Below are 25,443 nucleotides of genomic sequence, written 5' to 3'. Positions count from 1 at the left end.
AATGAGTCATATCATGTGACTGTATTTTACTGAATACACTCACAGAAAGAAATGTATACCGCAGATCAAAGAAATTTGTTAAAGTTACACCACACATACCAGGTCTGTGATTGGTTTTCCTGGAGGCAATTTTGGCCGCGAAGAGGGCCGCGGTGGGGGAGGAGGAGGGACTGGACTGCTTTGAGACAGTGGCGTGGCCGAACGGGCTGGCGAAGACGGGTCTGGGGCACATAGCAGAATCTGAGATTAATGCTGCCTTTATGTCAATGAAAGGCAGATTTATGTTGAAAAAAACAACTTTTCTCGTACGCATATTTTACCTTACGTGCACCCCCAATGTTTTATTTAGATGGGCCATAACAGAAATGGAGGGCATTGTACAGACCATTATTCATTTACTGTCCCGCTATCCTTACAAGAGGGGTGCTGGAGCCTATCTCAGCTGATGTCAGCCACCAAGCGGTGGACAGCCTGAATTGGTGGCGAGCCAATAGCAGAAAATCAGAAAAGTAAAATCTTTTTTGATAAGAATTTTGAAGCCCAAATCCCCTCCGATTCTGGAATGACCCACCAAAACCCAGTTGAATGCCTTTATGAAGTCTTCATAGCTACCTGAGGAAGGCCCAGGGGAAGACATTATAGATCGATATATGGTTGGAGGAAGAGGAGGTGGTGTTCCACGGAAGCTCGGTGTTAGCTCTCTAGGTGAAGCAGTGAATTCTGGTACATCATCTCTTAGGTGTGCTCCCTCTGGAGTCATTTTTCCCCCCACAGCCCCCAAAACTAAGGTCGATAAGACTCCCACTCGTGGGGATCTTCTCTCCGCCGGCAGAGGAGGCACAGGGCTGATTGATAATGGAGTGGGTGGGAAATGTGCAAACTGCAGCACCTCCTCATCTATGGCCTCCTCATCAAGGGAGACTGCTGGCGAAATAGTGGGAGAGAAGTCAGGAGGCAGTGGAGGCGCAGGTTCATCTGGAGGAGGAGGTCCGAGCGTGATAGAAGGGGGGGAGTCCAACGGTGAGAAAGAGTCAATAGAGAAGAATGGAGGTGAAGGTGGGGGCTCATTAGGGGGCGGTCCAGGTGAGAGGCTTGGAGTCGAGGGCGTTGACGAGGGGGTGTCTGGGGCAGGAGAGTCTGGTGGAGGGGGCGGCGCCGGCTCATCTGGTGGCGGAGGTCTTTCATTTGTGAAGGTGACCCATCTGGCAGAAATGCCATCCTCTGTGGTGTGCGGACTTCCCACAGGGCCAAACACATCATCCAGGTCAGGGGCCACAGAGGGGGACAGGACATTCAGGTAGATGGGAGCCGAACTGCGAGTTGCTCTTCCGTTGGGTAAATCGACTGATAAAACAGAACAAAACAATTAAAACTTTGATCACTGCGTTTGAATTTAATTCATTGTAATGCCATTTACCAGCAGAATATGAAGGATAACCTTGACTTCTCGATATGATGTTTTTCGGAGGGAGTGGAGGAGGAGCTGCAACAAGGTTTGTACATATGAGTCAATTTCAGCAACGGGGAATGTGTGTCCATGAACTTACCTCCTGTTGGAAAACTTCTGCTCAGAGGCGAGTCCAAATTTGGCCTTGATCTTCCCCAGACATTGGCAGGAACCACTGAAAATCAATAAAGACAGGATGACTCCTCTGTAACACCTTCCCGTGTATTCATTTCAGTTCTGATACCATCATATCGTGTGTATTGGGTCTCTCTGGGCAGGCCAAAGAAGGTAGGAATAGTTTGTGGTAGTCTGTCACTGCAAATTGAAAGCATATACATTCAGTCTTGGATCTTGCCAGTGAAACGGTAGGTTTCTGAGTGAATGGATTGGACTTCTATCGCTGTCAATGGCTGCAAATGCTTTGAGAATTGACAACATTTAAAAACCTTGGGGTCTCAGGAGGAGCAATTGGCGTGGGAGTAGAGCGTCTCGGTCGAGCAATCTCTTCACCTAAGACCAAATACAATAAGTATCATATGAATACTAGCTCTGTAAAATCAGTATAAAAACAACATTGTTGAACGGACGCACTTACATGATAAGTGCCTCTTTATCGGTCCCTGCAAAACAATCAACAACAAACATCATCAGACTTTTGTTTAAACGATTTTGCCACCACGATGTCACTTTATTTTAAACATGTAAACTTTGACATGCCATGTACTTGAAATGAAAGCCAGTAAGATAGCTTTTTTTTTACCTTAGTCATTCCATTAAATTGGGAAATGTGTCATTCTGCCTGTTAGAGAGGCTAAATTTTGTTACATTTCATAAGAGTATTTTTTATAGCTAGAAATTTGAAGTTTAACCTAAGGTTGTTTTTAGTGCTCTGTATTGAACGCTGTGTTAAAGATATACAGTAGCTCCAGAGATATTTTTTTCTCCACCACACTATTGTTGTTGACGTTACATTTGTTAAAAGTCTTTGTCATTTTAGATTTAGAGAATGTTTAACAAACTTTCTGGCTGGTAGTCTGGTTACATTCTGCACAGTAGAAAAGATGAGGAGTTTCGGGGTCTCTGCTTTGAAACAGTTTGCAGATGAAGCCGGAAACTCACCGGACTGCGTCTCTGAGACCAGCAAAAAGGAAGAGAGAACAGACCTGGGTCAGAAAGTGAGTGACAAATCAGTCAAATGTACATCAACTGCACACAGAGTGCCGCTTTACTTTCACTGCAAAGCTTTTGTTAAATCAACACAGGAGGTTAGAACCTATGATTATGTATTATATAGACAAGTTCACCAGCATAAATACTGTGTGTCATGTTCGTATGCATTATGAGACAGTTATACAAGTTATGCCATATAATCAATGACAAATACTAATCGTGCAAAATAGGAGATAGCTACAAAGATCTTTTGTGTTAAACACCTCATGCCATCAGTATTGGGGGAAAACAAACATGTAATGGCTTACCGGACTTCTCTTCTACAAGAAGGCATCATGAATGCAAAAAAAAGCACATTGAAAACAACAATAGTTATTGAATTCTCCCCCTCTCTTTTACATAAAATAAGAGTTTTGTCAACGTTTTGGCTCACCAGAGACGGAGAGAGCGCCAAACCTCCCACTGAGGCTTTTAGCTCATCCACAGATGGAGGGACACATTTGGCACTCTCCGCCACAAGTGGTTTGATTTTGATTTTGAACTTTTTCTTGCTCTCTTCTTCATCCTCGGAATCACTAGAGGAGAAAAACTGCTTTCCCGTGCAAGCTGGTGAATTCTTGTCAAGGAAGAGAATGTGAGCACGAGTAGTAGAACGGTGAAAGCATGCATCGTGCCATTTCTCGCAACAAGGATATCATCCCCTTCATCACCTGGACGTTGGCTAAACCCCTCCTCATCTACATCAGGAGATGCCTAAAATGACAGGGAAGAGAATGGTAAATTAGTGAAAGTCTATTACAGCTGTTCTCAAAAGAATTCTGTTGGAAATTGTGATCTGCCTTTCCTAAGAATGCTGGACTAAATTCTTGTGAAAACATTCTCTGTGACATGACATGCTTCTTCTCTGATAAAACCACTGATCACATGCTTTACTGTTTGTGCAGTGAAAAATGAAAGAGGTATTAGCAAAACAAGAGTGCGCAGTCAACACTCACATATCTGTCCCAGTCAAATTCCCCATAGAAACCATTGGGTGCTCCGTTTGCTTTTTTCTGTACAAAATGACAACAAGTGAGCGCAACGTAAAAGACGTAGGACAAATAAAGAAATGCATAAAGGAGAAACAACCAAGATGGCGCCGCTCAAGTGGCAGCCGGTAGCGGTAGCTCCGTCCGCTCTTGCTTGTTTTGTGTTTTTGCTGCTTTTCTGTCTTTTTTTAATGCATTTTGGTATTTAGTTTTTTACCTAGAACCACAATGTCTTATGTGTCTTGTGTCTGTCTTGCTACTGCAACCAAAACATTTCCCAAATACGGGATGAAATAAAGTTCTAACCTAACCTAACCTAACCTAACCTATGATATTCTGTTACGGAACCAGTGCTTGATAGCAATAAAACACCCCATCTGACTTTGGGAAAAAGGCATGGTAAACTGGATTAATTTCTTTTTCTCAGTCACTTAATTTTTGATGTTCTTCTTCTTGGTGAAGACAAATTGCTACTCCTCTTGTATTCCTGAACGCATGAAAATGAAATTTGGTGGGTATATTTTTTAGATGTACTATACGCATCGATCCCCCAAGCTCAATTTTGGATTTTCTGTCTCATGGCTGAGACAAATGATTAATTGGATGGATTGATGAATTAACTATTCAATGAATTGATTTTCTGTACTGCTTATTTTTACAAGGGTTGTTGAGGATGCTGGAGCCTAGCCCATCCAACTATGGGCTGAATTGGTTGTCAGCCAATCACAGGGCACAAGGAGATAGACAACCATTCATGCTCAGACTCATACCTAGGGGCAATTTAGAGTGTTACCTTGGAAAACCCACACACAAGGGGCAAAATGCAAACGCCATACAGGGATGTTGAAATTAAAATTCAGAGCATCTAGGCTGTGAGGCAAACATCTAAACTAAAATACCATCATGCTTCCATATCATTACCATGCCAAATAATACCACTTCAGAGATAAAAGTGATCCTGAAGGACATCTCTATTAGAGGGTTTTACAAAATTCTTGTGAGAACAGCGACTTTTTTACAGTATAATAGCTTGTCATAAGAGTGGCACAACATTTTGTGCAGCATGCAGAAAAGTACTCAGTTGTGATATTTTTCAACAATAAAATTAAATGTATACACACATTTGCTTTTTTTCCAGTTCCTGTTCCTTCTTTGTCAGGTGAGCTCCTGTTTGAATTTAAAAGAGACATCAATTGTATTATGTGAGTTTTTATACTTGTAAGACAAAAAACGGTATCTTTTCTTGGTGCTTTGAATTTGAGGTAAAGTTACCTTTTCCAAAATGAGATAACAGTTTAAATTGTGGCTGGTGTGTTTTTACAAATGTCAAACGTGCACATTTAGAGGTAACTTACGTCGTCTCTGCGTCCTTGTCTTTTTTCCGTAAGCCCAAGGCCTTCCTGGTTCGCTTTTTCAGTCCTAAAACAAATATAAAGAAAGAAAGGGAGATCAGCATCATGAAGATTTAAACTTCAGTACCCATTACAGTACAATGCTTTAACTTGACTTGTTCTGGTCACAAAAATAGAGCTTCGTGTGTGTAAGTAAGTAGAACAGGAAGCAAAACTGCAGTAATGTTTTAAAAATAATTAATGCAAAGAAACATAAAATACAGAAACCCAGATGAATTAGACACAGACGTTGACCATCGACAAGCAGCTCCAACATAAAATTAACCAGTTCAGACTCAATCCAGTAATGAGCTGAAAGGAAACAAGCAAATGTAAACCAACGTATTCAATTCATTTGAGCTCTACAAGCGCGTAAAGCTCACAAATTAATTCACAATTTCAAAACTTCTATATAGTAACCAAAAACACATTGTCCTCGGAGACTTTTCTTGACATTGTTCTGATTTCGTGTGAAGATCATAGGCTAACCCCTATAGGTATTCCAATATACATAGAGTCTGATGAGGAGTGTTGCTTTTGGACCAACCATCTTTCAGAATTATGGCCTACATGATGAGGGCAATTAGTGAAGCCATACTATAACACGTGAAAATTCTCAAGCTAAGTCAGGGCGCACAAAAAATACCAAGGGAGACTAACTGCTGCTCATTTACTAAAATTAGCTATCATCCATTCACATGTTTGTCAAACAATGCCATTAAAAATTGCTTGTTTTGATATCATTTTTATATTAATGTGATAATCGATTAGTTGAAAATTATTATATTGTGAAACATTTTCAGAGGGTACATATACACCATATACACCAACTGCAACAAACTTATTTTCAATCAATTTGTCAGTTGAGCTATTTTTCTGATGATTTGGATTAAAAATATATTGGAGAATTTCCATCACCTATTCTATAACAGGACATTATATTAAATTGACAGTAGATAAATGCACAAACACAAACACAAATTGATTGTGAGGCAGTTTTGGTTGATTATCTTTTTCATTTCATGCAGCACTACAAATGTCTGGAAAAAATACTGCCTATAAGATTTCTAAACATTTAAATTGGGTACTATTACTAAAACAATGATTTGATGCACCTCTACTGTACATATCACAGATTTTCATCTGCAGATGCATACAATCAAAATGATTATCAATCAGTAGGCCTACATGTCAAGACATGAGTAGGATTACATTGCACCAGAGCACCTTGTTTTTTTTAACCACACCTCATTCATTTACAATCCTTAAACAAAGCTTGCCGATGGACAACAAAACCCTTCACCATCTTTTGCAACGCAGACTGCAGGTGTCCTGAGACATCCACATTGCATGACAGCACGTCGATGAATTCAGCTCTTAATGGCCCAGCAGGACACAAGAGGGCAAGGAAAGGACGTGACGAGTGTATGGATAAATTACCTTGCATCATGGTTCCTTCTTTTCATCCTAGACTGTCTCTGGTGTGTAGATGAAGAGAAGTGGAAATGATTCCAGCTGGTCAAAGGATGCCTGGGTAGGGCATTGCTAATTGTGCATGGAGGTTGACTCCCTCCTTCCCCAGAGGCCCAACTCCCATACACAGGGATGAGAGGGTAGGTGGGGGTGGACAACCGCAGCTGTGCAAAACAGCAGGGGATGTAAGGAAAAAGCAAAAATCTTTGGGGCAATATTCCGCAAATCCTTGAATTAGACCTGTTATCCACGCACGCTAAGTCCCGAATGTCCCGGTGGTCACCGTGAGAACGCACGCCATCGCTTAGAGAAGAGATGCTGAGGAAAGGAAAGGTGGAACGCCGAATGGTAAGCAGAGCAAAGAGGACTGAGAGGAAGGAGGGAGGGAATGCTGATGTCACGGCTGCGTTAAACCAATCCCTGCACTCACGATCACATGGCTGATGTCCTCTGATGCCTCCGGCTTCCATCGAGGAGAAACATCAGCCAAATGCATGCAAAGATTGCACATGTACAGTATTGGGAAAAGTGATACATGAAATGTTTCAGGAATAGACCTACTTAAGGAGGCAGGATTTATGTTTTAAGATACATTGTGGAAAAAACAAACTACTAGACGTAGCCACATGAAAATTAAGCAATGGAAGTTATATATCCAGATGAAGTACTACAGCACCACTTGCAAAGCTGTCAAAACACTTAATAAAGTTGTGAACTGCTGTCGTTACCTCGTGCAATGGGCTAGCTGTTAATGAGCTTACCTAACCAAGTACCAGACCATAGGCCTGACCCGTGTGCTTTGTGTACCAAGCTCCTTATGTAAGATGCCAGGACAGTGTCAGAAGTCATGCCAGCGCAGATTTAGCCGAGGAGACTCAAGCAAAATGAACTCTGGTGGAAGGGTGCACCCTGGGCAGGGAAAGAAAAGAAAAATATATTTTAAGTGATTGGTCAACAAATGCCATGCCATCGTTAAAAACAATGACAAAAATTGCACACTATTTTTTGCCACCATTTATTGAGAAAAAAAGGGTAGAGAAAAGAAATTAATTAAATAAAATCAGAATAATAAATGCTAAAAACTAATTACTGACCTACTACTTCCAATAGTCAGTGCTTTTTGGATGCATGTTCCAGTCATATTGTCTTACTCATGTGCATTTGGGCTGTTGACATTATTTGTGTGTGTGTGTGTGTCTGTGTCTGTGTGTCTGTGTGTCTGTGTGTGTGTGTCTGTGTGTGTGTGTGTGTCTGTGTGTGTGTGTGTGTGTGTGTGTGTGTGTGTCTGTGTGTGTGTGTCTGTGTGTCTGTGTGTCTGTGTGTCTGTGTGTGTGTGTCTGTGTGTGTGTGTCTGTGTGTGTGTGTGTCTGTGTGTGTGTGTGTGTGTGTGTGTGTGGCTATGGCTATACATACACGCACACACACACACATGTATATATATATACACACACATATATATATATATGTGTATATATATATATATATATATATATATATATATATATATATATATATATATATATATATATATATGTATATGTATATATATATACAACAATTCACTCAAACTCTGTTCTGCTACATTTAATCTTCATTAATTATACTTTATTATATACTATATAGTATATAGTATCTTTATATATCAGTGGTGTTGGGTCGAAGCCTTTGACCAGGTGAATGTATTTTAGTTCCTGAATAGCCTATTTTTCCATTGAATGAAAAATACACTATGACGTAAGACAACGACTCCATGTATTCTACCACAAGGTGGGGCTGTAATATCAACTAAAAAGGTCCTTCCAAGAACTCGACAGGGACCTCATACTCATTTTTGCAAATCATGTTCACAATCACCTTAATACCCAAACATGAATGCTGCAATTCACTAATAATTTAATGTGCATTCTGGCTGTATATTTTGGAATGCTTTCATCTTTAAACCAATCTGTATTAAAGCAATAGAAGGTGCTTTAGGTATTCAGGTGATCAGAAGGTGGCAGTGTTATGCACCAGTGAATTAACCAATTGTCTCTGGGCAGAAAAGGCTGAACAAGTCGAGCTCTGGTAAGGAGAAACGGGGGCTGAAAAAGATGATGTAATCCATTAAAGGGACATTCACACCCACAAAAAATATGACCGCTATTAAACGACAGAAGGTTGTGTTGTGATGACCCAGTACAAAACGGATGCACATGAAAATGCAAAGATGCAATACAAGTGCAAGGTTGAATACGGATGTAAATCCATACTTGTTTTTTCTTCTTCTGTTTTTGTTTATTTGGGTGGCCCGGTGAAGGAAGTGGTTAGTGTGTCGGCCTCACAGCTCTGGGGTCCTGGGTTCGAATCCAGGTCGGTCCATCTGTGTGGAGTTTGCATGTTCTCCCCAGGCCTGCGTGGGTCTCTCCGGGTACTCCGGTTTCCTCCCACATTCCAAAAACATACATGGTAGGCTGATTGGACACTCAAAATTGCCCCTAGCTATGGGTGCTAGTGTGCATGGTTATCTGTCTCCTTGTGCCCTGCGATCGGATGGCCACCGATTCAGGGTGTCCCCCGCCTCTGGCCCGGAGTCAGCTGGGATAGGCTCCAGCACTCCCTGTGACCCTAATGAGAATAAAGCAGTTCAGAAAATGAATGAATGAATATTCAGGTTAAACATTTATTGTCAATAATAAAAAAAACTACATAATTTGTGCTATTCCTTTCATTGAATTTTGCCAGATGTTGAACATATTGTGTCTGTTTGCATTTCAATGTCCATCACATTCATCATAAAAACAATATTTATATAATACAGTATTTAAATTTGTAGTGGGTTAAGAAAATATTGATCTTGATCATGAACCCAGAATTCATCCATCCGTCCATTTTCTTTAGCATTTGTCCTCACTAGGGTCATATCCCAGATGACTTTGGACAAAAGCCAATGGTCAACCAATCCCTTGCCAATTGTAGGCCACAGATAGACAAAACAACCATTTTACACTGCTGTATATTTCTGTTGCCCACGACACAGAGAACCAGACCACACACATGCAAGGCAGATGTCAAAGTGTTGGTGCAAACAAGTGGTGTTCCACCCCTAAACTGAGTCTTGGTGAGTGGGGGTGGGTTAGTTATTTGAATGTCTTGCCCAAGGGCACTCAGACAGCAGTCAGGATATAGACTAGTGCAAATGAGTTACTGAAACCCAACTTGCTACAGTTACTGTCATTTTTGTACGTACAGTATGTATAGTGTCGATCAGTGGACACTTCTAATGGATTGTCACCTATTTTTTATTTTTTTATTTTCTCAAATGAGTTAACTCTGGGGATTAAAAATAAAGTTTGGCTGTATGGAAATAATGCCAAATATGCAGTATCCTGTGTATATACTATAGTGTTGTAAACAGTATAATATAAAAATTCATTACTTGAAACAAGAATATTTTATTTGCTCATAATGAGAATTTTGTGACAGTGTCAGTGAACTGATTGTAAGGTAAAATTAGAACGTTTTGGAGGAGTGACTGCAAGAATAAAAGAGACAGCTGTGTTTAGTTACGAAAATTAAAATTAAAATCTATCCAGGCATTATCATTTTTCCCTATTGTAATATTACTAAACAGACTCTACTTTAACACCGGAGAAGAATTAAAAAAATGATTTAAACAAAATACTAAGTAATAGAACTTTGTACCATTTGTTCAATATGATATGTCAGTAAGAAAAGTGAAACCTTTTGGATGAAATGAACGTGATCCACCTTGTTTGCATATGACCTCAGCTCCGACGCCTTGGGCTAAACAGAAACACCATCCATTATAAAGTGTGGTTAACCAGCTCCCTCCCAAATTACAGTGACTCCGAGCTCATATTTTACTGATTTAGCGGTGTTGTGGTTCCCCATCTCATGTTACTGACTGTAATGGTGAGATGTACTCACACAGACTGTCCTGCCCTTTTAAAAAGTGAGCACAGCATTTTGTTGGCAATTTAATCGGCACCAAATGAAGTCCGATTACAGATCTGTCACGTCATTTTGGGTTTATTTGCACAATCTACAAGTGCATTTTGTATCCATCAAAGGCTCTTAAGCAAGAAAGGTGTATCATTTTCCTCTGTGTAGGGCTTGATTGACTGAAACTGGTGACATGTCATCATTCTTTCTGCTGTATGATTGTGATTGGCAGCAGAGAGCAACCATCCAGACAAGAGCTTGCGTTTGGAGTTGCCCCCGCTTTTAACCTACTGGCACAACTCTTATCGTCACAGGGCCTCCACATACACCCAGTCAAACCTGACAACATTTACCCAACACCTTGTGTCCCCCTCTTCTGCACCAACCTGTTCAGAGACATTTGCCCCTCTTCAGTGATGCACTTTGACCTTGCACTTTAAAGATAAGTTAACCTTTCCTTCCATGGCGAATAGCTACCAACAGTCTTTTTAATACACTAGTAGGCAGAATCTGAGTCTAAAGAAAAAACATATTTATGTTTTCTTCAAGGACCAAGGTGTCAAAAGTATAAATGCAGTATTACTGTATTTCCTCCACTTTCTACAAGCCTAGTGACAGCACTAATATAACCATTGTCCACAATCTCAAACAGTGAATCAATTTCCGGATTATGCCCTTCACTTATATAGCGTTCACACATGTCTCTGGAATGACAGGTCATGGAAAACTAAATAGGAAGTTGTGGAATAAGTGGAAGGGAAAAAATAGGGAAATGTTAGAGTGCAAGTATGAAAGAGGTAAATCACCAAATCCAAAGGCCAAACCTGTCCTGAAATAGCGCACTCAAAAATCTTTGCGTTTCACGAAAACTGAAACATGAGAAAGGGCTTAACAATTTGACATGAGCTACCATCTTGAATACTTGACATTGTGTTTGTTTCACAGCCTGGTTGCTCATTTATCCAGCAAGGTACGTATGCATTTCTTAGTACATCCAATTACACTGCAACGTCGCTCCACTTAAAGCTGTTAGTGACCTGTTTGCTTCTTTTGACATTTGCACATCTGAAACACAAACTAACCTTATCTGACAGGCATAATTATCACAGGTTGGTGGTCATACAATCTTAAGAGGCCTTTGACCTTCGAGCTACAGACTTTGTCCTTGTTTGATGACCAAGACCCAAAAACTTTTTTTCTGTACAGGGAGCACTCAAAAAAATACTTAAATTGTCTTTGTTTTTATGTTTTCATAAGTACTAAAAATTTGGTTTTTGACACAAAATTCAATAATATGATACGTATTTACAAATATAAAAGGTTTTTTGTGAAGTGGCAATGGGCGGGACTGGCCCTCATGGCCCGCCCATGTCGACAGGTCCAACAGGTACCTTCACAGTATGCAATTTGTGCAAAAGTGAGATTCATTTTACAGAGTAAAAAAATATGTTTTGCTGGTCTCTGGATGATTTTAAAACATACACATAGATTAGTAACTTAGAACTAGTATTGAGCGCAAAATAAAAAGCCTGTAAGAAATCAGAGCCCAAGTTATTAAAACAAAGTAATCAGTATTTTGGAATATTTTGGTACAAACTGTGCACACATTGCATATAAATGTATGGTGTGGCAAAAGATATGAAAGAATAGTTCAAGGTGACTTTTTGAGTTCATCCCCTCATTTAAATCTAGGGTATCGTTTGTTAATGTGGTCCCTTGAGTGGAATCACAATATTTAAAATGGTACTGCAAATTCAACAAATGTCATATATCAGTATATTCTGATATGAAGTAACACAATATGCCAAGTGCAATGATGTTCTATTCTCAATATATTGCATAAATATCTTTTTGAGAAATATTAAATCATGAATTTATTTTTGTAAATCATTCGTATTATTATTTCATTTCATATGTATATATTATATATTTTTATTTTTTGACTACTTTTGCCATGGTTTGTTATAAATATCAAGTACTAAATGGCTATACTAGTTAGCTAGCTGTAATTTCTAAAAACTGATTGCAGTAGCATGTAACAGACAGTTCAACATTTTCTCAGTTTTTAATTCACAGAAAAACATTTTTTTAAAGGGAGACAAGCTTTTCCCAATATATTGGAATGCGTATTACAATAAATCTTTGCCATGTTGAATCTTATTGCAATACATTTTGCGCCGCAATATCCAGCCCTCGTGGTAAGGTTGTGCTTTGTTTGTCCCGCAGATGATGCCTTTCTCACCATCTGGGCCACACGTTGAAACATGATTTTGAGGCAATAAAATAAAAAACAATCTCAAAAATTAGATTGACTTGCTCTTGTTTTGGTTTGAGTTCTCCTCCATGCAGGTATTTAAGGCTGCTATTGTTGTACAGGAGTTTTTTGTCATTTCCTCATCTTGTTATGGCTCCAAAGTGAGCGCTTAACTGTTGAAATAACTTCCTTAAGACCTATGTAAGCAAACACCACTTAAAGTATTTGTATGGCCGCACATGAGAGTGCATCGAAGGAAGGGTACGACTTGCGTGCAGGACAACGTTGGTTTGTCTTGTCAGCAAAATGCCAATCTGTCTTTATGAGGTTATCCCATATGATCTCCCTAAATACACTGGGCTTGGTAGCCCATCTGGTTGGCAGTTGAGAGTTCCCCCTCCCCAAACACCCACCACCACTCACTCTGGTCTGGAGGTCTTGCCTTTCTACCTCCCACTGAGAGGATATGAAAAAGCAGACAAAGCTTTCCATTCTCTTCTTTTTACTGTCAGATTTTTGGATCAGTGTAATCCTGAAATGGCAGGAACGTGTGCATCGCGGTTTGGTTGCTCCCTAACAACTAACTTAAGAAACAAACAATGTGACCAATTGTACCGGAAACTGACATTCAGATGAATTTTGTCAGCACACGCACTCAAATAGCGTAGCAAACTCCAGGCATCCTTGAAAATGTTCAAAAAGTTGGATCCTTTCTCCACCTCTAAATGGCCTTGGGTTCTCTTAAACTATTCGGCATGTGCAAATGAAAAATGCGTCTTGGACCAACACAAGCCTCTGAGAAGTGCACAACTAGCCTGGCGTAACAATACACACATCAGCCCTCTGGACAAGTTTGGCACCAATACCAGCAACTTCAGGCCAAAATTCACGTTGCGTGCTAACTCAACCCCCCGCCCCACCCTTCCCCCTCACGCTATCCCGCACTGCAATTATATGCATGCTCCCACCCAAACATTCAAGAATAGGCCTTCTCAGTCAACAGACAAAACGAGTCATTCTGTCCTCAAACCATGACATCATGACTCCGGCGAGAAATTCAAGCTTAATTTAACTTTTGTCAAGAGAAGGGGAAAAGTGGTGTGTGTTACAGTGGCTGAATGCAGCAGTGGTGTGACGAGACACTTCTACAGTTCATGGACAAAAGAAAAGTGCAGCGTCTCATGTAGTATTACACAAAAATACGTGCATATAGACAAATTACTAAAAGAAATAGACTTGTCCTTGTTTGTAGAAGGGCTGTGTTTGACACACCGGAATATGTAATGCACTGTGGATCATTTCTGTGATCGTATTGATAGAAATTATTTTGTTGTATGTACATACTTTGGTTGAATTGAGATGTCCCTGTCGAGCTAGAGTACAGGACTTTGTCGATCCCTTCAGCAGTTTCTGGAAGTTTCCTGGTGTTATTGCCCCAGTGGCATCTATCAAACTGCTGACAGCTTTTGTGTCAAGCACACCTACTCTTCAAATCTGCCTCGCAACAGAGTCCTCTCCTCTGTCCTTGTGGCTCTGGGAGGGGTCCCTAATAGCGAGTGAGCGCTTGCATGTGCGTGCCTGGATGTATATAAGATCGAACCGAACCAATGACAGGAACCTTAGCCCAGCCCAGTCCTGGCAACAAAGAGGCGGGTGGGCTTCACTGCCCCGCATCTCGCTCTCCCACACGCTCATAAATAACCATACAGAGTCTCTGCCCTGGCCAGGGGGAGAAAAGGGCCATTTAGGTTGCTCCTCTCCTCTCATGCCTTGGAACTGACCTTTTCTAAGGGTCAGTCACTAGAACCACCACTTGCACCTCCAGACACACCCCTCTCGGCAACCTGAATGATTTGAACACTACAACGGAGGAGAGTAGCCACTTAGTAAGCTGGGCTCAGTATTGAGAGACGTTTAAGACCCAGAGGCAGAATACCTTACAAGCTCAGTTGTGGAGCATGTGAGATGGCAACATGGGTCAGGGGTGAAGGTCACAATATGGGAGGAGGGGAATAAATCCTGTATCATGGCCAACAAAGGATGCAATCCCCACTGACAATGATGCCATTGTGGGCTATTGGTTGCTTAGTGTGTCCTGGAGCTGTGCCTAATAGAGTTATAGTGCTGATGTGATGGCTGCGTGGCGAGGAGAGTAGTATCCTTTTATATGAAGGAGGCAACTGCCTAGTAGCTTGAAAAGAGGTCTCAGCTTCTCGGGTTTTGCGTGAAAGCCTAGTTAGTGTGTGTGAGTGTGTGTATGTGTGTGGGGGGGCATCGGAGGAGGGGAGGGGGCACCACACATGACTTCTCTTTCTTAACACTAACAACTAGATGCTTTGTTGTTTTATGTGGTGACTACAAAATCAATGTTCTTATTTCAGCACAATTTTGGTAATTGTCTGTTCTTTTAGGTCTAAGCACTGCCCTCCATCCAGCCATTTTCCACCACGTATCCTGTTCATGGGAATGGGAATCTATCCCTGCTGATTTTGGCCAAAAGGCAGACTATACTCACCAATCACATCTTGAGAGAAAGAACAATTCACACTCACATTCAAACTGTCACGGAGTGAGGCCAGAACAAGCGTTGGTTAAACAAAAGTCGGTTGATTGAACTTTTACAGTATCATTGATGATCGAAGCAATTTCGGGTTAAGATAAAAATTTAATGTCAATCTATCGATGTTGTTGTTTTCTTAGTATCTGTCTGTTATGAGTACCGCCGATCATGTACAGTGGTGTGGTAACCTGATTTACAACATGGACATAATTGTTGACAACCTATCTTTAAAAAATGTATTAAACAGGAGGTGTGCCGGTGTCACAGTGGTTAGCTCGTCGGGGTCACATAGCTAGGGTCGAGGGTTTGAACCCAGGTCAGTCCTCACTGAGTGGGTTTTGCGTGTTCTTCCTGGGCTTGTGTGCTTTTTCTATGGGTTTTCCGGAACAAAAAAATTGGCCAGCTGACATGACTAAATCAAAAAATAATATTTGCTATAAAGTATATGTTTGGTTCAGACTGGATTGCAGAAAAGTCAAAACATAAATCAGCTTTAAAACTATTTTTACCTAGGCTACTTATCTTACAGTGAGAATATGGATTGTGATGACTTGGGACCTTTCAGTTGTACTTTGGACCACAAATTGTACAAAGAATAAAACTGTAAAAGTCCGATTCTCTTGTAACTCAAATGTTACAAGGCTTTACTAGAAAGATAAAACATGGAATGCTTTTGCTCGAAACCGTCATAGCTTCATTCGGCTCACCACTTAAGAGAAGATGTGGTTAAGTCTTCGGGTAGAAAAGCAGACCCTCATACCAAGACACAAATCAGACATAAACTATAGCTTCTAACGCGGTGGTTTGCCACGAGTTCCTTAGTTTTCACCTCTGGTTGCAAATTTAGGCTGAGGCATAAGGGAGTAACAAATTAAGAGCAGTGGCTATGACCACTGCATGCAAAACTAACACCGAGGATAGAAGTAGCTTGATTTGACAAAAAGAGTCAGACAAGCCTAGACAGGAACATTTGGAAAAATTATAAATCACTTTTTGCGATGCTCATATTTGACATTCCCTCCACCAAAAGTTGGTTTTCTGTGGATTTTTTTCCTCACTTGTTGGCTTCTTTATGACCTCCTTATAAGAACAAGTTATGTTTCCCAGGGCCTGGCTATTTGAAGCTCATAGTTTTGGTCATCTAAGGTTTTCAGCTCCATTCAGACACTGTCCCACTTACATTTCCACAATGGCAGGGTCCTGGGGGCCAGACCATAGCCGTCCTACACCCTGCCCACAGTTGAGTTGCCTCTGGCAGGACTACTGCATGCTTTGTGTGCTGGTTCTGGCCACCAACCAGGGAAACCCCACAGTCTCTCCGTGGTGAATGCTGAACACTCTGCCAAGACCATTATCCGTCCCTTGAATGGCTGTGAATAGCGGCACACTACAGTACAGAAGATTCTGAAGATGTGCAATTCCACCCTAGGCTACATTGTGAGACCCTGACACATATATAAACATTGGTGAACTACACTAATCCCTGATATGTTTTTTTTGTGTTGTATCTTTCAATGATGGACAACAAACAAAGAAAATCCAGATAAAATATGTCCCACATTGTCAGCTACTGAAATATGAAAACAGTGGACGAATGATGTTCCTTGACACACTTAGCGTGGTAAAAGGCCATGAGATTACTATGAAAATTTGGTGACAGCAGGAAGTCTATCACGTGCACATTTAACGCTCTTAATGCAGGGATTAATGTTCAAAATTTCCCGAGAGCGGTAACAAACAATATGGAACCGCATAGAATGGCACAACAAAACGACTGGTACATCCTTTCCAAATAAACCGATACTTTCGCTCATCCAGATCTCCCCATTTTTTCGCCGATGGATAAATGACCTTTGTTACGGTCGTTAAACTCTTAGTTCCCTGGGATCATTGGCACGTTGCAGTTGTGGTTACGAAGATGAGTCACACCAGCCAGCAGGCAGCGGGCAGGTCTCTTGCAATAATCTTACGATTAGCCCACACTGATCCCATCAGGGCTGCCTAGATCTGTGATGAAGAGCCTAAAGGTTTATCCCACAAATGATCTGTCGCTAACCCTAACCACAGGGCATGCACAAATAGGACACGCAAATGACTAGAAGGCGGACCGATAATATTCCCACAGCTTTAAACACTGTTTGTAGGGCCAACATATCTTTAGAAATCATCATGACATGCCTGCCTGTCCTCGCCTGATGCATCTGGAGCACCAGTGCTGTAGAGTTTAAGACTGCGGTGGTAGTGAAATGTGTGACACGGGTCAGACCCAAAAGTTATGGGGGCAAAACGGTGTTCAATTCTGACACAGGGGGGACAGGATAGCAGCCAGATGACATGCTGTGACAAGCTTTGAGGCTTCTCAAAATGGGAAGGCCAAGGAAGGCACAAAAACAAACACTAGCACATCATACTCGCTCGCGCCCAAATGTTCGCACGCACGTGAGCACATTAGGCCAACAGGCAGTGACGCCTGTTGAATCTGATTACCGACAAGCAGTATGCTGTATATCTAATAATAAATAAACATGTCATTAGTCTCGCAACTTACCATATGCACAACAGTGGTAAAGATGAAATACTCTTTAACTCATTCACTGCAGTTGAAATGAATAGACGTCCAATCCGTTTGAAGCAGGGAGATTGACAGTGAATGATGTCACATTTTTCCATCCAGGCAGTCGGCATGGGAAGTTTCATGGACACTGGACACAGAAAAGAATCATCTTGCTGATGGGAAAAAGGAATGCTGGAGGCAATTACCTCCCTGACTCTATGTCCTCGGGTCAAAAGGGGAGCAGCCATAAACACACGGACACCAACAGAGACAGAGCTCTGACCATGCGTACCTTGTTTCACTCTCCCCACAGCCACAAACGTCAGCTGGGGGAAGAGGCCCCGGTTGTTTAAATTTACAGCACTGTGTCATTCTGTGTCACGAGAGAACGACAGTGCTTTCATTCATCGGACATGAAGAAATACATTAATAGTTATGTGATGGTAAAATTTGTCATTTTCAGCTACTTTTATCCCATCTCTCTACAAAGACGCTGCCACTTTAGCGTTCAACTCAAGGATCTCGGTGATAATGATAAGTGGCCGCACACAGACGTTGGCAAATTTTGCTGTTGAACGTGTTTGACAGGATCAACAAGAATATAACACACAATTGAGACGTACGTAGGCGACAGCATTACCACTGAGACAAAAGAACTGAAGAAAATGTTTTTTGAGTGACTCAGATAATGGTGGAAAAAAACCTCCTCAGTTATCTTTACTAATTATGGAATGGTGTCATTTTAATCCAATGTCAAGGGTAACTGCAGGAACTTGAGAATGACAGCCACATTTTGACAACTTCTCCAAACATTAAACGTATATTCTCACATCTTTACCTATTCAAATACATTTGCATCGTTCATTCATGCCATACAAGCCATTTTCAGTTTCTTCAGTGCAGACTGAGAGGATCTGAATGAAAAGGTCTGGAACGTACCATTTATGCTTCGAATGAAAATGTACTCACTAAGAAGATAAACGATAAAAAAAAATATCTACGGCATATTAAATTTTGAGATGGCTGGTTAATTTTAACTCCTGAATACAAGTGTAAACACGAGTAGTTTGCGTTAACGCGAACCAAATGTTGAAAATAACACCCCCTTACAGTGAGAGGGATGGAGCAGTCCAAGATGATGCGAGGACTGCCCTTTAAAGTCGCTCGACTACGGAGAGACCAAGTTAAATCGAGCTGAGTGCACTGTATAGTTAGAAGGTATAGGTTGACAATCTTTATCTCATAAAGTCCACTGACAAAACATATTCGGACTTTGTGATGTTTTATGTCACCGGAGTCTTCGAATGGATTGTCAATTACAGACGATCTGATATGAAGTAGCTGAAATTAGGTTCGCGATAGAACAAAGGTGCATTTTTCCCGGATCCTTTTATTTTATTTTTTTATTTTGAGACAACGAAACCAAACTGGAGTACTCTAGTGAAACGGGAATGATTTATCCCCCTGAAGGTTTATTTTACATCGAAATGGATCCAGCACCACCAGGTAACATTAACTACTGCAGCCATTGTCCGTCTTTTTGGGGGGTTCAAATGATTTGTCAGCTCCCGATTACTCGATTTTTAGCTTGAATATTGTCATGTAGTATTTTTTTGGTTAAAAAGTCCAAGTTGGCATGTTTTTAATTTGGGTTTTTAGTGTTGGTAACGTCCGATCGGTCGTGGGCGCTGCGCCTCTGTGCTTTTGCCCAGGCATGCATAGCGCAATTCGCTTGCCAATTACGTAATACCTCAGCGGACGCAGTGGTTCGCCTCTTTTCTTTTGTCCGGGCACGAATGACTAATCCGCCGTCGAGTCCCGACGAACCGTCGTAAAGCCTGTGAAGACCCCGCGGACACTCATGACAAGACGGAGGAGGGGGGGATATTTTTGAAGGAAACACGGTGCGTCAACGAGCACCGCATGAAACGACTGCTTTGTTCTCCTCTGCAGCTAGTCGTACTTAATTAGTGCTCGCTCGCTCGCAAAGTAGGGCTCGAGCACGCCATCATCGTGCCACGGCCCGACTGCTCGTCTTTTTTGTCCACATACATGTAATATATTCCCATTGTTAACGCGTCGCCTCCCATTGACAGGAGCAGGCGTCCGATTCATTTAAACAGGAGGCGATGGCTGTGGTTACTCATGTTTCAGTGCCACTAAACGTCCAATGAATTTCGACTGGGAAGATTGGCATTGTTGTTGCCAATGACATGTTTAAGATCATGTCAACAAAGGGGCCAACATTGATGGCCGATGCCATGTTGAAGCTTATGGTCGGTCAACAATCATTCCCTAGATATTCCAAGTTTTAAATCATTGGCCATCATTGATGAAGCTGGACTTCCAGTCCAATTTGACTGGGAATATTCGCTGTTTAGGGAAAACATGACATTGGCCACCGAAGTAAAGACAATGAAATGGCATCAAAACAATCCATGACCTGTCTCCAATGAGTCATTTTACAATAGAGTAAACCTGGCTTTATCATTATAAATGCCTTTCTTCGGGTCAGGGTGTAATGACTTGGCTTTGGTTCGGTTCTACGCTGGCGGCTGGTACACGGCTTTTGGAATCAACTCCTAAGTTACTTGGCAGGAAGCAGGAAAAGGGAATGTGTGCAGATTTGAATTTTGCTGGGGCCAGCAACAGCAGCGGTGGTTTTTGCCCTGCCAAAAAACGCTGCTGCTGCACCTGACTTTTGTTTATTTTAAGGTTAGAAAAAGAGAGCGGATGGCGGGTGAAACCCACATTTTCTTCTCTCATAGGCAGGTCTTGTCGTCTCCCAAGTTCCCCATGAAAGGCACTTTTGTCCTGCCCTGAAAAGTATCGCCCCTCACCTTTTCTTGATGCGGTTTGCCCTCCTTTTTCATCCTTAGGAAAACGCTTAGACTTTTGGCCAACTCAGATGTTCTTTTCCTTGAAGGTGGGTGGAAAAGTTGGGAGGTTCTGCAACACTGCAATAATCACACACAGAAGGGTCATCAGGTTTAAAATGTAATTTTGGTCAAACTCGTATATTAACCATTGGTTAATATACCATTGGTGTCCAATCGACTCAAATTGATTGGACGTATTTCGCTGTCAATGGCAGCGAAGGAGTTAATAAGAATTTCTCATTAAAAAGTACGATGAACACAAGACCACAATGACATCATGGGGGCTGTGAGAAACTTTACATTAATTACATTAAATACACATATTTGCAAAACCAGTCTGAAACAATATTCAATCCCGGACCAAACAATAACTTTCAACAGATGCCGCAGTCAGAAAACAGGTTTGTAGGCAGCTGTCAAATAATATTGTAATTCGTGATAAGTCAAGGCAACATCGTGCAACAACTATCCCTTGGGTGTCAGTCGTGATTTGTCATGTGACATCTTTTGGAAACATGCCTGGGCTTGTCCCTAATGAGCAACCAGGCAGAGCTGTGACAGACTCGCATGTGCTGGTGGTGGAATGATCTTTGTTTCTAATCTTTGAGACATTTTACATCAATATATTTTGAAACAGATTAGGTTCTTTCTAAGAATCCTTCAATTCTTTGACATTCTCTCTTCTTTTTTTTTGTTCCTGGTAGCTCTCCCTCCTAGATCAACGAAGCCAGTGTCTTCCGCCATGAACAATAACTGCCTTTCCCCACCGTCCGACTCGCTACAGGATGCCGAATGGTACTGGGGAGATGTTACTAGGTAAAAGAACAAGGGCTGACATAGTGTCCCATTCTATTGCTTCATTTCTCTGTGTAAATAAATGCGTGGTTGTATTTAATATGTAACTGATTTCTCCCTCAGGGATGAGGTAAACGAGATGCTCCGTGACACACCTGATGGCTCCTTCCTGGTTCGTGACGCATCTACAAAGCTACAGGGGGACTTTACGCTAACTTTAAGGTAAAATGGTTGCAATAAATTGCAATGACTATTGAAAAAAATTGTCTCTCATACTAAATTATCTGACCAAATTGTGGTTTACAGGAAAGATGGCCACAATAAACTGATCAAAATTTACCACCGAGATGGGAAGTATGGCTTCTCGGACCCACTCACGTTCACTTCTGTGGTGGAGCTCATTTGGCACTACCAGCAGCATCCCTTAGTGGAGTACAACACCACGCTGGACTTGATGCTGACACATCCAGTGTCTCGCTTCCAACAGGTTAGCAACCCTTTCTATATCTTTAGATTCATGTTGATCTGTATGTAGTCTGCGTGGTAGAAAATTATTTTCTAAACATTTAGCTTTCCTCTCAAATATCTGCAAATGTGTGCGGGATTTTACATAATTCATACTTTTTACTATTGTGATTTTTACACTCATTTTGATTGCTTATTGCTAGTAGTTTTTGTAGTTCTCTAATCTGTGACTGGGCATAAATGTTTTTGCTTGCTATATGTTTAGTGACTGCAAGTGCTACTAGTGATTTTTTTTTTACAGTGCTAATAAGTAAATGTCTGACTTATTCTTAAAAAATCTGATTTGTTTTCACACCAGATTAAAGAAAACAACAGTGTTGACGTCGCTGGCAGAAAGCTCAAAGAGGTCCATTGTCAATATCAGGAAAAATCGAAGGAATTTGATCGTCTTTATGAAGCGTTCACCAAGACATCGCAGGTAAGAAATGGATAAAAAGTGATCTGACCCATGGCGGTCTTAAGCGTCTGAGTCAACTTGATTTAATTTTGTGATTTTAGGAGATCCAAATGAAGCAAACGGCAATCGAGGCATTCAACGAGACAATGATGATTTTTGAGGAGCAGTGCCGTGAGCAGGAGCGCTACGGGGAAGAATTTGAGAGAAACACTCAATCTGATGGAGCCGACAAAGATTTAGAGAGGTACCGGCAAAGTTTTTTACCCCCATAATCCCATGCCAAATGGTCACCATTACAAAGACTGGTTCAAGTTCCCAGTTCAAATGGATTGAATGTCTATCGCTGTCAGTGATAGTGATTAAGTTAACTACTGAATATGCTTTTCATCATAGTCAACTCATGATATTCAGAACCTGACTTTTTTTTCTTCAGCTTTTTGATAAACTACGAAAAACTGAAGTGCCGTCTCAGCGACATTTATGACAGCAAGATCCATCTGGAGGAAGACCTGCAAAGCCAATTAGAGGACTTCAGGGAGACTGACAGAAAGATCAATAGTTTGCGGCCAGACCTAATCCAACTCCGCAACATCAGAGACCAGTACCTCAAGTGAGTATTGAAATTGACCTTTTATTACTTCTCTTAGTAGAGCAGGTCCTTGAACTCAATATCTAATGAATGTTTTACTTGTTTTTCACGTGCAGCTGGCTCAATCACAAAGGTGTACGGCAGAAGCGCATAAACGACTGGCTCGGAATACTTAAAGACAGCCTTGACGAGTATGTATTAATGGCAGTCTTCCAAGAAAAGTAAACTGTAAATTGAGAATCCAACTTTTATTTTCCCAGTACCTACGTGTTGAAAGGTGACGAGAAGAATTTACCACATCAGGACGAGACAAGTTGGTTTGTCGGTGAACTAAGCAGGACGCAGGCCGAAGAGATGCTTCAGGGGAAAGCTCCCGGAACATTCCTCATCCGCGAAAGTAGCAAACAAGGCTGCTATGCCTGCTCTGTTGTGTGAGTATTTTAAGCAAGAACAGGACAATGTGATGGAACTAATGTAGCTCAATTCTCATGGATGTTTTCTGAAACTTGCAGAGTGAATGAAGAAGTGAAACACTGCATGATCTACAGCACGCCACACGGTTACGGCTTTGCCGAGCCATACGACGCTCACTGTTCACTGAAAGACCTTGTCCTGCACTACCGCTTGCACTCTTTAGTGCAACACAACGACGCCCTGGATGTTAGGCTGTCGCATCCAGTACACGCCAAAGCGCCCGCTATGCCTTCGCAACTTTCAGAGGAGCACAAACTCTTACAGACTCCCAAACAGACAGTTAGGCTCCCGCCGGCTGCTCCAGAAATGTAAACCAACTGAGATTATATAAAGGACATGTTTACTGTATCTTGCAAGAACGACTGCATCGAGGTGCATTGTTGAAATGTTGCACTAAAATGATTCCATCAGTTTTTGTGAATGCAAGTTCACAGATTGAAGTGGGACCGGAACTTGAATGTCAGCTTCTTTAATTTTAGTTTTCAAGAGATTGTTAAATGTTTCTCAAAAGAAATTGTACTTCATATATTGTTGTTCGTATGTTCGACGCTATTTTTGGTGGAGATGTTGACGAGCGCTAAGTTGCTCCCAGAAGATGCCGCATCTGGGTGGGACTCCAGCAATCTGAGCTGACATTGCCAGAGATTTTTTGCCTACAATAAAACCTGGAAAATGGGTTAAATAAATATATTAGATTAATACTACTACTACTTAGTGCATTGGTGTGGAGAAAATGGTGCTGTACACAGGCTGTTTGTCATTTTGGTTTGGTGGACCAAACCTTCTTCTGGGTAAATACCACTTGTGAATATGTGAAAAATTGTGGTGCATCTTGACAATTTGCCCCCATTCATACAGTGGACATTATGTAGCATTAACATCCTGTAGAAAACTATTATAAATGCATACTCAATGTTATACCCATTGACCAAAGCACTTGTTAAAGAGCAAAATTACATCCGTGTTTTGCCCAATCAATGCATTTGGGCAACCCATGGGCAATTTATCTACACCTGCTGATGTGCTGTTGAAAACATAATCTGAAGTACTGTATGTTATATTCTGTTACTCGAAGAAGTATAAGCTTTTTGTATTTCTATATTTTTTCTACAAACATGCCACAAGATGAAAGCTTGAAGAAAGTGCAATCCAACAGTATTTCTATTGTTGCAATGTCGGACGGTAGTGAGATGGTTATGAATGGTTGACATGTACCACAAAAATGCACTCTGGTGGTGTCGGTAAAATATAACATCCAGTGTTCAATTGAATGGTAAGAGGTCTAGTACCCTGCCTCCATTACTTGAATTGTGGAATTGCCAGAGCTATGAATGTGTTTCGTGACATGCAGCCTACATAACCAATGGCGCAAGGAAACTGTCTTTAACTTGGCCTAAATGTTAGAGAACAGAAAACCTGTACAGAGAAACTAAATGTATTTCTGAGGTTACGTCATGGATTGAGGTCTATTTGGCTTAGGTAGAAAAAAAAATACTCCAGATGAAAATGGGGGAAATGCCTTTGGTGAAGCTGAGCAATGTGAGATCCTGACCTTTTTCTTGCTGAAAGACAATAAACTGATGAGGGTTTTGTCATCTTAAGCAATCTTGTGTTTCCTTTTTATCAATGCGGTGCTCATATGCAAGTATGCATTAACATTTATACCTTAAGCTTACCATTGTACGCCAATGACCTTTGTCCTGGGTTCAGCAGATATAGGAGGCACAGGAGGACATACTGTGGACAGATAGAAGAAAAGGGAAGTGACAAAGACAATAGTAGGAAGTGCTGTGGAAATTGTTTCACTGACTGGTATGCCCGCATGATCTCACTCAAAAGAAATTTGGATCATTTGGAACTTGCAATTACTTCAACACAAAATAAACGCTTGTGACTAGAACACAATACATAGACAAAGTACTGAGAAGCCTTACTTGCTTTCACAGAAGTTTATCGTGCACCATT

At 41.2% G+C, this 25,443-nt stretch overlaps 2 protein-coding genes across 2 annotated transcripts in view; one reads left to right on the top strand and one right to left on the bottom strand.

Moving 5' to 3' along the window:
- LOC144086268 (SH3-containing GRB2-like protein 3-interacting protein 1) overlaps positions 1 to 25,443 on the bottom strand; it is a 31,607-nt gene that overhangs the window by 4,460 nt on the left and 1,704 nt on the right. Inside the window, exons 3-20 of the mRNA XM_077616155.1 lie at positions 25,155 to 25,215; positions 20,660 to 20,776; positions 17,814 to 17,967; positions 6,477 to 7,418; positions 5,001 to 5,064; positions 4,767 to 4,812; positions 3,613 to 3,669; positions 3,313 to 3,370; positions 3,051 to 3,226; positions 2,926 to 2,937; positions 2,567 to 2,578; positions 2,043 to 2,067; positions 1,894 to 1,957; positions 1,692 to 1,762; positions 1,548 to 1,622; positions 1,418 to 1,483; positions 613 to 1,344; positions 100 to 221 (exon numbers count right to left, since the gene is read on the bottom strand). Coding sequence (XP_077472281.1) covers positions 100 to 221; positions 613 to 1,344; positions 1,418 to 1,483; positions 1,548 to 1,622; positions 1,692 to 1,762; positions 1,894 to 1,957; positions 2,043 to 2,067; positions 2,567 to 2,578; positions 2,926 to 2,937; positions 3,051 to 3,226; positions 3,313 to 3,370; positions 3,613 to 3,669; positions 4,767 to 4,812; positions 5,001 to 5,064; positions 6,477 to 6,486 — 1,590 coding nt within the window. The 5' untranslated portion in view covers positions 6,487 to 7,418; positions 17,814 to 17,967; positions 20,660 to 20,776; positions 25,155 to 25,215. The remainder of the gene's footprint in view (positions 1 to 99; positions 222 to 612; positions 1,345 to 1,417; positions 1,484 to 1,547; positions 1,623 to 1,691; positions 1,763 to 1,893; positions 1,958 to 2,042; positions 2,068 to 2,566; positions 2,579 to 2,925; positions 2,938 to 3,050; positions 3,227 to 3,312; positions 3,371 to 3,612; positions 3,670 to 4,766; positions 4,813 to 5,000; positions 5,065 to 6,476; positions 7,419 to 17,813; positions 17,968 to 20,659; positions 20,777 to 25,154; positions 25,216 to 25,443) is intronic.
- On the top strand, positions 18,985 to 25,079 carry LOC144086266 (phosphatidylinositol 3-kinase regulatory subunit gamma-like). Its single transcript, XM_077616151.1, has 10 exons — positions 18,985 to 19,325; positions 21,403 to 21,514; positions 21,617 to 21,715; positions 21,800 to 21,980; positions 22,317 to 22,436; positions 22,517 to 22,659; positions 22,849 to 23,025; positions 23,121 to 23,195; positions 23,265 to 23,435; positions 23,517 to 25,079. Exons 1-10 carry the CDS (start codon positions 19,271 to 19,273, stop codon positions 23,788 to 23,790), a joined length of 1,407 nt encoding a protein of 468 aa, XP_077472277.1. The 5' UTR covers positions 18,985 to 19,270; the 3' UTR covers positions 23,791 to 25,079.

This window comes from Stigmatopora argus, chromosome 12 (assembly GCF_051989625.1).
Source record: "Stigmatopora argus isolate UIUO_Sarg chromosome 12, RoL_Sarg_1.0, whole genome shotgun sequence".
NCBI lineage: Eukaryota > Metazoa > Chordata > Actinopteri > Syngnathiformes > Syngnathidae > Stigmatopora > Stigmatopora argus.
Note: the sequence above shows the minus strand (reverse complement) of the source record. Positions and strands in the feature narration are given on the sequence as shown.

Bases quoted from the DNA above. Each gene is read 5' to 3' on its own strand.
- LOC144086266 (XM_077616151.1), top strand. From the start codon at position 19,271: ATGATTTATCCCCCTGAAGGTTTATTTTACATCGAAATGGATCCAGCA. The intron at 22,660-22,848 runs GTACCGGCAAAG...TTTTTTCTTCAG, and splicing joins GCCGACAAAGATTTAGAGAG to CTTTTTGATAAACTACGAAA. The intron at 23,026-23,120 runs GTGAGTATTGAA...TTTCACGTGCAG, and splicing joins ATCAGAGACCAGTACCTCAA to CTGGCTCAATCACAAAGGTG.